The sequence below is a fragment of the Hordeum vulgare genome, chromosome 2H (assembly GCF_904849725.1).
Source record: "Hordeum vulgare subsp. vulgare chromosome 2H, MorexV3_pseudomolecules_assembly, whole genome shotgun sequence".
Classification (NCBI taxonomy): Eukaryota; Viridiplantae; Streptophyta; class Magnoliopsida; order Poales; family Poaceae; genus Hordeum; species Hordeum vulgare.
Window position 1 is genome coordinate 665,292,887 of NC_058519.1, and position 12,473 is coordinate 665,305,359.

The window sequence follows — 12,473 nt, forward strand, 5'->3', positions numbered from 1 at the left end:
CCCTAGGCTGGATAGCATCAGCAGCAATGGCGCTGTGAATCGAATCGAATCGAATCCAATCGAATCCAATCGTGCCGCCGGACGGAGGAGGAGGAGGAAGAAGAAGAAGCCAAAGCCAACAAGGGAGGAGGAGGAGGTGGGTGGAGATGGGTCGCAACGAGGAGAAGGCGCGGGTGGCGCTGGACGCCATGAAGAAGCTGGGGTTCGGCCGGAAGCAGGCCATCCCCGTCCTCAAGCGCCTCTTCAGGCTCTTCCAACAACAGTGGGAGCCCATCGAGGCAGAGTCCTACCGCGCCCTCGCCGACGCCATACTCGACGACCAGCTTCAGGTCTTCCCTCCTCTTCCCCCCCTCTTCTTCCCCCTCTTCTTCCTCCTCTTCCCCCCTCTTCCCTCTCTTCCCCCTCTTCCCTCTTCCCTCTTCCCTCGTCCGATGAACACCACAATGTCGCAAATTCATTGCCTTTTTCTTTCTTTCTTTCAGGCCAACGCCGACGCCGACGCCGACGCCAACGGCAACGGCGGCGCAGGCAGTGTCGATGGGGATGAGGCGCCGGGCCAGGGCCAGGGCCAGGGCCAGGAGCCGCCGGAAATGTCCACATCTCAGCCGCAAACCTCCGGCTCCAGGACCGATTTCAGACCCTCTGCTCCTCCACCCACCACCGCAATAGGTGCTGCTACACTGCAAATGCAAATGCCACCAGGCGCTGCACCTGCACAAAGCTCCACACCCACACCCACACTGCTGAGCAAACAGATGATGGATGCAGATTTCCTCAAAGACCCCAAGCCCGAACCACCTCAACCTCTCGACATGGATGTGCAGCCTGGCTTGATTCTCCGCTCCCGCAACCGCAACCGTCACCGTGCTTCCTCCTCCCAGTTCCATGACACAAATCCTCAACTCATTTCAGGTCAGCTTCCAACTCCAATCCATTCCTCCTTTTCTTTTCTCCCTGTATAAATTAAAGTGCACCCCAACATTAAGCACATTGATTCACATCTTTTTTGTTTGTATTGCACAGTACATTTTATTATATTGTAACAAAACAAAAAAAGGGCAGCTGCTGCAGCCTTCTATCATGCTCACAAGATAATTCTTTTGTTATTCCCTATCAAGGCTAGGCTAGGCTAGGCTAGGCTACCATTCATTCAAGATTTGTTAAGCATGAAACTGGGGCCTGCACTCAATACAGTTTCTCATATATGTGCCTGCCTTTCCACATGCACCAGCTTGGGAATTCAGACAACATACACCTCTTATTAATTGATCGGTTCAGTTTCATATATTCTTCACCCACCTCGCCTTTTTATCTTCACCAACCTGGAATTGATCTCAACACCATCTTGCTCAACCTTTGCTTGGTAACTTAATAATGTGTTAAATAAGTAACACTCAGTGAACCTTTGCTTTGCTTTGCTTTGCTTGGTGGACCTCTTGTTACATAACCTGTTAAACAAGTCTTCAAACTTATTCTGATTCGACTCTTTTGGGCTTGATATGGGTGATGAAAACAGGGCAAATAACGTGTCAATTAAGTCTTTAATCAATCACATATTGCTCTTGTTGTTTTCTTTTCTTTTCTTGAGCAATTATTGTATTCTGATTCATCTCTTTCGGACTTGACACAGGTGATGAAAACAGGGCAAATCAACATCACAGCAGAAATACAGACATGTCTGTGGAGCCAACAAGCACCACACTGATCAATGGAACACGGTCTCAAGTGCAGGAAGCGCCGCCTTTAGAGATTGATGTAGCATCATCCCCTGGGGGCGAGGTTAAGCTGTCTCTCAAATGCAGCGCACACCCATCAAAGCTCAACATGCCTGATCTAGAAGCAGTATACAAGATGGTTGAGGACAAATACGTCCGCTCAGGCAAGCTTCTTCCTCCTGATTTCACCATTCGCAGGCTCATGGCCGAGATATGCCAGGGTGTTGTGCAGCTGGGCACTCAACATACAGACACAGTGGAGCATATTACACAATCAGATACTGTTGGTAACGGCAGCACGTCTAAACACTTTGAGAGTGGTCCAGCGAGTTCAACTCTTGCCCAGAAGCAACATTTGCCGCTTTCAAGGACTACCCATGATGTGGATGACATATCCAAGGGAGAAGAAAATGTCAAGATACCGATAGCAAATGAATCTGGCAGAGGCAAATGCCCACCATCCTTTTCTTATATGCCAGGCAATGAGATCTTCCAGAAGGCTATGGTGAACATCTCCCTTGCACGGATTGGTGATGAAGACTGCTGCGTTGATTGCTTTGGCGACTGCTTGTCTGCGCCTGTACCATGCGCTTGTGCAAGAGACACCGGGGGTGAATATGCATACACACCGGACGGTTTGGTAAAGCCAGAATTCATTGACAAGTGCATCTCCATGAACCGGTTCCCCGAGGAACATCACAAGGTCTTTTGTAGGACGTGCCCGCTCGGGAGGTCAAGAGGTAAAGCCTCACCAGAGCCTTGCAGGGGCCACCTTGTTCGGAAATTCATCAAGGAGTGCTGGAGCAAATGCGGGTGCGGCATGCGGTGCGGCAACCGTGTGGTCCAACGCGGCATAGGACACAACCTCCAGGTAACAGTATTTGGGTGAAGACAGAACTTTAATGGCCCATTTCCTCTCTCCTTTATTTGCTGTGTGCAGCATGCTGATTATATTATAGCGATGCCGGATGGCTTTCTTCTTGTCATGTAGGTGTTTCCCACGGGAAATGGGAGGGGTTGGGGGCTGCGCACGCAGGATGCATTGCCAAAAGGAGCTTTTGTGTGCGAATATGCGGGGGAAATACTAACATGCGCAGAAGTAGATGAGCGGGCGGTCGAGAACATGAAGAATGCTAGGTATACACATACGGTAGTCTTGGATGCTGGCTGGTGTTCGGGAGGGGCGCTGAAGGACGAAGAGGCCTTGTGCCTAGATGGAACCTTTTATGGGAATGTTGGCAGATTCATCAACCACAGGTGTGCTCTCTCTTTATACAACCATTGCTCTTTGTTAAATACTCCCTCGGTCCCAAAATAAGTGTCTTAACTTTGTACTAGCACTAGTACAAAGTTATACTAAGCTTGAGACACTTATTTTGGGACGGAGGGAGTACTTAAATGATACAGCAAAAAAAGAGAGGCTTAACTAACTACATCTTGTGTTGCCGATATGTATATAAGTGGTTTTTATGGTTGTAATAAGACTCAGAATTGATGATGTAGATGCCGTGATGCAAATCTGGCCATGGTTCCTGTTCAAGTGGAGACTCCTGATCGCCACTATTACCATGTGAGCTGCTAACTAACCAAACAAGTTTACTTTAGTGATAGACAAGCCAGCCAAGCCAAGGTGATGGATGATATAATTTGTTTTGATGATGATTATGATGGAAACAGGCTGCGTTATTCACAAGCAGGAAGGTGGAGGCCCTTGAGGAACTGACATGGGTATGTATGTGCATGTATGGTTCGCTCTTGTTAATACGTACTCCCTCCGTTCCTAAATATAGGTCGTTTTAGATGTTTCACTAGTGGACTACATACGGATGTATGTAGACATACCTTAGAGTGTAGATTCAATCATTTTGCTCCGTATGTAGACACCTAGTAAAATCGCTTAAAAGACTTATATTTCGGAACGGAGGGAGTAGTACGTAGTAATGAAGCAAAAAAGCATCCTCTGTTTGTGTACAAGTTGACAGCATACTTTATATACTTTGATATTTTGGTTGCAAGATGAAAAATGAGTGAGATGGGTGTTGTTGGTTGCAGGACTATGGGATCGATTTTGAGTGGGAGTGGGAGTGGGAGTCGGGGCTGGTGAAGGTGTTTGAGTGCCTGTGTGGAAGCAAGTACTGCCGAGGAAGTCGGCAGCTGAGTATGTGTCATCTCTTCTCCTCGCTTGGGCATTTTGTTCTGTTGTCTTACCAAAATGTATGTATGTAATTACATATAGTTTGGGTGGTTTGTGCTGGTTTTGCAGGGCATGGGAGTGGGAGTGGGAGTGGGAATGGGAATGGCAAGAAGAGAAGCAGGAGGGGGGTTCCTCAGCAGAATTGAAGGGCTATAATTCACCAGTAGGTTAGGCTGATGAGATGAGATGCATCTCTCTCTGATTTGTTAGTGTTAGTGGCAGGCTCTGCTCTCATTTGATCTGATGTGTGTAATAAAGGAGTGAAGAGTTGTAGTAGTAGTTAGCAAGAGGAAGGAACACTATCCATGCATGAATGAGTACCTTCCTTCCTTTTCTTGGATGGATGGTTGAGATTTCCTGCTCTGCTCTGTTTTTCATTCAGATGTACTCCATCCATATGGAGTGGATGACCACCTACAATTGAAGTGTTTCTCCTTGGGAGGGAGGGAAGCATCCGATCCATAGTCTGAGATTACCATCTATCTAATCTAAAATACATATGAAACGAAACAAATGGCTAAATCGTTACAAGCTAAAAATAACAAACAACTAGGAAATTTGTTCCCCAGCAACACCTTCATTCAAACAGAAAAAAAGGATATGATTTTGATACGAATCATCTCTTGCAAGAATAATAAAAACTCTTTCTTCTTCTTCTTCTTCTTCTTTCCTGGATTCCTTCTTTGTCATCAATTGGAGCGAGGGATGCGGCATTTGTGGTTCAGATGCCATAAGTAGACTGGTGCAAAGGCCTCTTCAAGTTTGTTGAACAGGGAACTGCCAGAAAAAAAGATATATATGCCAATGAATTCAGTGCAGTGCAATTCTTTTCGCCTTATCAGTTGCTGATAGGATTCATACCATTGCTTCAAGGGAAGGGAAGGGAAGGGAAGGGACCAACCACCAAAAAAGGTCTCCATCCACAAGGAGACCATGCATTGCATTCAATAAGGTAACATTTAAAAGAACGTTTATCGAGGCCATTCATAACAAGAGGTTTCACCCCAAACATGAAACGATGTTATAAGCGATCATCATGTCATGTTGAAGATGTATCATTCGATAATGATATGCACAATAGCATTTACTACACACTATACCGAGCGGAATGAATGGACGGGGACACCAAAGACAAGCACCTCGGTTGTCCATGGCATGATGCCACCGCTAGAGTACTACACACGTGTGCGAGCAACCACTTTGATTATTTGCGCCGCGGTGAGCAAAGGCAGAGGCAAGGGCAGACATTATTGTGGTTGAAGATGATGGGAAGTTCTACCGCAAAAAAAAGGAGAAGATGACGGGAAGTTGCTGATGAACCCTAGCATCAAAAAAGAAAAAAAATGGTCTTACATTATACTCCCTCCGTTCCTAAATATAAGACCTTTTAAAGATTGCATTATGAACTACATACGGATGCACATAGACATATTTTAAAGTATAGATTCATTCATCTTACTTCCTATGTAGTCTTTTAATAGAATCTCTAAAAAGTCTTATATTTAAGAACGGAGAGAGTAGATGCAATTTTTTTATATTATACTCCCTCAATAAATTAATATAAAAACGTTAAGATCAGTATCTTAGTGATCTAAGTATACGTCGGTTTGATTAGAGATGCATTGTCTGTATTTTTGATGATTATTTAGTAATTAATTAGTACTTCCTCTATAAATTAATATAAGAGTGTATTTTAATGATTTAAATGCTTTTATATTAGTTTACGGAGGAGTAGTAGGTAATACTAGAAGATGTTGAAAAAGGAATAAGGAAAAGAGAAACGCTCTGCAATTTGGCTCTGCCTCTGCTGACCGGACCACCATCCCCTTACTAGTCTTGGTCTTGATTCTTGATTCTTGAAGCTTCCTTCCTCGGCCGATTCCTCCCCTCCCCTCCTCTCCCCTGACCTCATGTGTTAATTGCTCCTGCTCCGCTCCGCTCCGAGATTCATTCATTCATTCAAGGTGTTAGTTGCTCCTGCTCCATCCTTTGGAGATCCATCCAGATCCCTCCCCCTCCCCCTCCCATCCCATCCGATTGGATAGGAATAGGATCGGATTTGGATTTGGATTGGCTGCAGCAACTAGTTACTTAGTTAGTTGATTGATTGGTTAGTTGGTTCAAGGAGAGGGCAGCAGGAGATGCATTCCCATTCCTATTCCGACCCCGATCCGCAGCAACAACAAGATTCTACTTGTACTTGTAATGGAGGAGGAGCAGGAGCAGGAGCAGGAGCTGCTGCTGCTACCTGTACAAAAAAGGAGGAGGAGCAACAAGGCCAAGATTTGGGCTTACTGGATTTGGATCTGGATTTGAATGCCCCCCTCCTCCTCCTCCCCATCCCCATCCTTCATCTCAAACAACAAGAAGAAGAAGATGAAGATGATGAGCCGACCAGAGGAAGAGGAAGAGGAAGAGGAAGAGGAAGAAGAAGAGGAGGAAAAGTGGTTCGCTTCAACGACTGCAGCCTCACCCAGGTCCTCGAGTTCCAGCCTAGCAATACCAAGTACTCCTCTGCTACTCTCCTAATCATATATATATACATATATATAATAATTCCTGCTTTCTTACTTGCTTGTCAATTCATGATTCCTTAATTTACACAAATCTACTCCTAGCTAATAACTGCAACTCTCTTGTTTGTTTTCACAACTCCCTCCCGGGACAGGGAGGACGCCATTTCCTTGTGTGCCCGACTTTGCACTTGGCTATGTGGACCAACCCCAACCACAACAACAGCAAACTGATGATGATGATGATGATGATGATGATGATGATGATGATGATACATAACAATAACATACCAGTACTTACATAGCTGCTGCTGCTGCTTGTTTAATGGGTGCATGTACTTTTTTTGCTCCAGTTTTGGTGGTCAGTCTAGTAGTAACTCCAATCTCATGACTTGAGTTCAGTCAAAATCAATTTCCAGTTTGCTTCAGCTATGTATGTTATCAAGTTTAGGTGTTTTTCTCTTGTACATGCAAATGCAAATGCTCAACGGGCATGCATTACTTACCATTTTTCAGACTCGTTTCTTCAGGAAAAAAACAAAAATATGCTGCAATTTTATCCATCATCACTTCCTATCCATCACCACCTCTATGGCTCTGGCCCGGCTCGGCGCTCTGTTGAGTTTTGTCACCGGGCTGATGGTTACCTCCTAAATGTGCACCTCTACCTGTCCCTCCTCCGCGCCATCTTTGACCTCAGGGCAGGGGAGATGAGACTGTTGTGCTGGACGAGCTGCTGGAGCTGATGAACAAGACGTGGAGCACGCTGGGGCTCAACAGGATGCTCCACAATATCTGCTTCACCTGGGTCCTCTTCGAGAGGTACGTCACCACCGGCACCGGGCAGGTCGAGCCGGACCTGCTGTCCGCTACCTTGATGATGCTCCAGCATGTTTCCCAAGATGCCAGGAAAGCCCAACAGGAGCCAGGGTATAGCAGAGTCTTGTCCGCAACACTGGCCTCTGTCTACTCTTGGGCAGAAAACAAGCTGCTGTTGGATTACCACGAGGCATTTGACAAGAGCTCAATGAAGAATGCAGCGACACTCGCCGTCTTGGCAGCAGAGTTGCTGGGCCAACACGCTCCAGCTGCTGCTGCTGCTGCTCATCTAATTGAGCGCTAGCTATATCAAATCGTCGGTGAGACGTGCATTCGCCAAGGTGAGCTAGCTATCTTGCATTGCTTGATTAACCGAATTAATGTTCATACTTAATTAGTAAGACCTCTACTCCCCCATACTGAGGCAGTGGCAGCCGTTGCCGCTGTCACTCTCCACAGCTGCTTCGGCGTTTATCTCAAGCAGCACGTGTCCAAGATCAAGATGGCCGGCTGCCTCAGCAGCGAGTCTATGCGTGTCCTGCAGGCGGCCTCCGAGCTGGACAAGTAGATGGCGGCACATGATGATGATGATGATGATGATGATGGTGATGAGGACGGCAAGCACATGATTCCTTAATTATGATGTCGACTCCATTATGGTTGGCCTTGTCACTGAGTGGATGGACGATCGGCTACGGGTCGGGGCGGAGTGTGTTAGAAGAGCAACAAGGGATTCTGAGACTTGGGACAAGCCCAGTTCCAGTTCAAAAAGGTGCGAGCCTTTTGCACAATCTGCTGCGCGCGGATCTCATGAAACTTGCCAAGGCGACGTACGGTGGATGAGCTCATGGAGATCCATCAACAACGGCCGATGCCAGAGCTGGTTCAGCATCGATCGATCTCCTTGTGCAGCGGTACGCATTGTTGGTTGGTTGGTTGCTTGCTTGGTCATGCGGTGGGAGCAAGGAGAGTTACATCCCTCCGATGCCGCCCTTGACAAGATGCAACCAGGACTCGAGCTCGAGGCTCCTGCACCAGCTGCTGCTCAACCTCAACTGTGAAGCTGCTGCTCTTGTTACTGCAACTGCAACGAGACGGGAGGGAACGGGTGGTGCGGCCGACCACGAGCAGTGCCACGCAACGCCTCTACGTCCGTCTCAACACCCTCCACTACCTGCTGTCCGTCCTGCACTCTATCGACAGGTCCATCGCCCTGCAGCGGCACGTCGTCAGCCATCGTCGTGCCCGGAGCTCCTCTACCCAGCACCAGCAGTGGATGCCGCACTTGCCCACGTGACGGAGCTCTCTGCCTACCGCCTTGTCTTCCTTGACTATGCTCCCTACTTCCATTCCATCAGGCGCTCTACCAGGGGGGCGTTGCATCAGGCCCATGCTGCCTGCGTATCATGAAGCAGAACCTAGCGTTCCTCGGCAGCGTTGTCGGTGAGCGGCCGCAGCCGCTGGCGGTGCGTGAGGTGATAAAGGCCTTCCTGGTGGTGCTCCTTGCTGGCGGCAGCGGGCGGGCATTCAGCCGCGAAGACCACGGCGCGGTGGCGGAGGACTTTGCGGGCCTGAAGCGTATGTTCTGCAGCTGCAGCGGGGATGGGTTGGTGACGGAGGAGGTGGTGGAGACGGAGACCGCCGCAGCACAGGGGGTTGTGGACCTCATGGCATCGCCTACGGGGAAGCTCATCGAGGAGTTTTGCCGTTTGTCAGGCGGCACGAGAGGAATGCCGCCGGGAGTTTTGCCGTTTGTCAGGCGGCACGAGAGGAATGCCGCCGGGCACGATGACGACAACGATAACGATGAGACGGTGGAGTCGGTCGGACGCCTGCACTATGCTGCGTGTGCTGTGCCACCGATCGAGACGACGAGGCAGCCAGCAGATCCTTGAACAAGACATTTGAGCTGCCAAAGAGAAGGTAGGCATGGCATGGCATCATTGGCATCAGACAGACGAATGTACTGTATGTATGTATGTTTGTAGTGGAGGCCATGTGTATGTCTGTCTGTCTGTATGTATATCCATCAACACGAAAGAAATTTTGCAACTAATTAGGTGCTTGCATTTCCTTTAACTTTTAACTTTTACCCTTAAGAAGTAGCAACTATATAGTGAGCCTGTCTTTTTTCTTCTTCTTTTTCTTCATTCACTGGAAGTAGAAGGTTGGTTGAAGAGGAGGATATATTTATTTGTTTGTTTTTGTACAAGCATTGTTGAAGTTGCAATGATGACTTACTCTTTGATTATCTATCTATCTATCTGATAAATCAAATGAAATGTAATAAATCAAATGAGCAGCTCTCAGCAAAAAAGATAAATTGGGTCAGAACAGTGCATGAACTTTACATTTTTTTAGAGATACTGAATTTGTCTTTTTTGCCGAGAGCTACTGATGTCCAAATAATTTAAAAATCAGAGCGGACCTCACGCATCAATTGTCCATCACTATTTTTTTTGGATTTTATGATTTTTAGTATTTATTTTGACTTTTTTATTCAACACATGTGCGAGTAAATTGCTCAAAACCACCACATTTGTGGCTAGGATACTTCAAAACTACCTTTTTTTTTGTCAAAAATAACAATTCGCCACCACTTTTGCGGCAAGTGAATAACAAATCCCACTGATTCAACATTAGACCGCAACTAAGCACAAAACTGACAGGTGGGACCCACATGTCGGGCCGATGTGGCATATCTAAGTGGACAATACAGTCACTTGTCCAATGGTCTCACATGTCATCTCTGAGGGAGTCCTGGACTAAGGGGTCCTCGGATGCTCGACCCGTCTCTTAGAGGCCGACCTACTAGGCCGCATTATTAAAGACCATAATGCGTGACGACCTCGTATTCAAGAAGGAAGGTTCCAAAGACTCGCGTATCATCCTAGCTTAGTAGTCTAGGTCAGCGCCTCTACCCCCGAATCGAGGTCGGTTGTATGTAACCCTAGGAACCCCTCGTATCTATATAAACTAGAGGGTTTCATCTGTATAAGGAGGTCGACTCATCTAGGGTTTTAGCTCATACGACCTCGGGGTAAATCAACTCTGTAATCCTCATACACATCAATATAATCAAGCAGGACGTAGTGTTTTACCTCCTCAAAAGGGTCCGAACCTGTGTAAACACTGTCTCCTTCGTCCCCTGCAACCCATCGATCCAAGGTCCACAGCCCGGGACCCCCTACCCGAGATCCGTCTGTTTTGACATTGACATTGGTGCTTTCATTGAGAGTTCCGCTGTAGGATCGCACGAAGGATTGATGACAAGCTTAGTCACCCGCAAAGAGATCCGCAACAAGGACATCTTTGTCCCCAGACATATCTTTGGGTTCGGAAGCATCGTTCTGCACGCGGATCCAGCCGGCTGCCTAGGCCAGGCCGAAAGCTTCACCCCTGGTCAGGAAGTAAGGTTTGGGAGCCTAGATTTCACCACCGACCCCCGGGGAGATCTTGTCTTAACAAGGCTCCTAGCTCCTTTTGAGGAGCCTACAAGCCCCGATGCCTTGACTTCGGAGGTCGTGGATCTCACTATCGGGGCGACTTTGACTTTTGGTCCGTCCCTAGAGCCCGACGTGGTCGAGGCGCCCAGATTCGGCTCAGCCAAACATAGCCCGGACGCCCTCGAACGACCCGGGGCATCAGTGCTGCGGGCCAATCCCAAACACTCAAACGGTACGGGCTCCACCGAGACTCCTTACTACATGAGTTACTCAACCGGATCCAATCTATGGGCATGATCGGCGACCAATCACGTCCCACCCATCACGCATTTGATCGCCACCTTCGAGTGCCCGGCTAAGGGCTCCTCACATCAACTACCAGAACGAAGGACGGTTTACACCCCAGTTACCGATCACCAGGACTCCTCCGATAATCCGGAACCTGGACCTCGTCTCGAGAAAAACTCGGGGCTAGTGGACAATCCGCCACGCGACCTAGAATCAGTGCGGCAGGGTCTCGTCGTAACCACGAACCCTTAGCCTACCGCGCTAAACCCTACTAAAACGCCGATCGCGGTAGCCAAAGTCTTGAACTCACATCTCATGGGAACACGAAATTTCATCCCACCCATCACCCTACTCGAGCATCCCTTGAGAAAAGCGGAAGGGTTTAGTTTACTGGACCCTTACAAGTTTATACAACGGCCAGGGGAATCAATACACCACTTTTGGGCCAGATTCCTCCTCAACATGAATAGGCCAGAGGGCCACAATGAGCAGGAGATGATCAACGCCTTCCGACATAGCTGCCATGATGAGGGCATCCTCAATGCCCTCGCCCGTCGCCGAATCCAAACCTTCGCCAAGTTATCAAACCTGGCTCAAATATTGCACCATGAAAAGCACTTGGCAAATACAAAAAAGGAACAAGCCAGAGGAACCCATGGGCATCCTCAATACTCGGAGCCTGGATATATTGAGCAAGCTAGAGGAACCCGGAGAAGGCGCTCGCCCCCATTAATGGGGCCAATTACCTCCGGGCCCGCAGAAAAAAGGAACGAAACACAGATGAGAGCCAGATCGGTCCTTGACATACTATTGGACGACCCTTGCCACATACATTCGGCCCCGCCTAACAGAAGCTCCACCCACAGTCTCCGAGCATATTGGGTCATTAGGCGAGTCGCAAAGAGTGGAGAAGCCATCCTCAAGGCCCTGCTTGTGGAGGAACGGTCGGGAACGCCACCTGATAGCAACGTGGAGATCCTAACGATCTACGAAACATTTTCCTCAAAACTCAGAGAAAGAGAGTTCCAGCGAGTCCACCATGTAACGGCGGCAAACCCATGGTCGGACACACCAATTACTTTTGGCAAGGACGACCAACCGATCACCAACACATGCCGAGCACCAGCCTCCCTAGTATTAAACCCCATAGTCAATGGCTTCAGACTAAATAAGGTGCTAATGGATGGGGGAAGCGGGCTAAACCTCATTTACGAGGACACACTGGGAAAAATGCAGTTCGACATATCTCGAATCAAACATAGCAACACCACCTTCCGATGTATCGTCCCCAAGAAAGAAGCACGTTGTACCGGATGAGTAACACTCGATGTGGTATTGGGCACACCCGAGAACTACCGATCCGAAGAACTTCTTTTTCATATCGTACCCTTTCATAGTGGTTACCATGCCCTGTTGGGACGCGAATCCTTCACAAGATTCTAGGCCATACCACATTACCGACACATGAAGCTCAAAATGCCAGGGCCGAACGGTGTGC

General features: G+C 48.1%; 2 protein-coding genes across 6 annotated transcripts in view; both read left to right on the forward strand.

Moving 5' to 3' along the window:
* LOC123428585 (histone-lysine N-methyltransferase SUVR4-like) overlaps positions 1 to 4,265 on the forward strand; it is a 4,369-nt gene extending 104 nt beyond the window's left edge. The window contains exons 1-9 of one of the 3 annotated variants that reach the window (XM_045112810.1): positions 1 to 329; positions 483 to 669; positions 769 to 912; positions 1,631 to 2,586; positions 2,707 to 2,972; positions 3,219 to 3,285; positions 3,393 to 3,443; positions 3,768 to 3,873; positions 3,952 to 4,265. The exon at positions 1 to 329 is cut by the window's left edge and continues 104 nt beyond it. In XM_045112810.1, coding sequence (XP_044968745.1) covers positions 147 to 329; positions 483 to 669; positions 769 to 912; positions 1,631 to 2,586; positions 2,707 to 2,972; positions 3,219 to 3,285; positions 3,393 to 3,443; positions 3,768 to 3,873; positions 3,952 to 4,055 — 2,064 coding nt within the window. In that variant the 5' untranslated portion in view covers positions 1 to 146 and the 3' untranslated portion in view covers positions 4,056 to 4,265. Of the gene's footprint in view, positions 330 to 482; positions 913 to 1,630; positions 2,587 to 2,706; positions 2,973 to 3,218; positions 3,286 to 3,392; positions 3,444 to 3,767; positions 3,874 to 3,951 lie in introns of all 3 variants that reach the window. The other 2 variants (XM_045112808.1, XM_045112809.1) reach the window with 2 other exon arrangements.
* Positions 4,266 to 5,723: 1,458 nt separating this feature from the next.
* Positions 5,724 to 9,450, forward strand: LOC123428586. 3 transcript variants are annotated; one of them, XR_006622583.1, is made up of 3 exons: positions 5,724 to 6,415; positions 6,578 to 7,582; positions 7,670 to 9,450. XR_006622583.1 is itself a non-coding variant. In XM_045112811.1 (2 exons), the coding sequence occupies exon 2, from the start codon at positions 8,648 to 8,650 to the stop codon at positions 9,134 to 9,136; it is 489 nt and encodes a 162-aa protein (XP_044968746.1). In that variant the 5' UTR covers positions 6,423 to 7,582; positions 7,670 to 8,647; the 3' UTR covers positions 9,137 to 9,450. The 3 variants fall into 3 exon arrangements, 1 of the variants encoding a protein (XP_044968746.1); XR_006622584.1 differs by having other exon boundaries at positions 7,701 to 8,660; XM_045112811.1 differs by lacking the exon at positions 5,724 to 6,415 and having other exon boundaries at positions 6,423 to 7,582.
* The last annotated feature ends 3,023 nt before the right edge of the window (positions 9,451 to 12,473 follow it).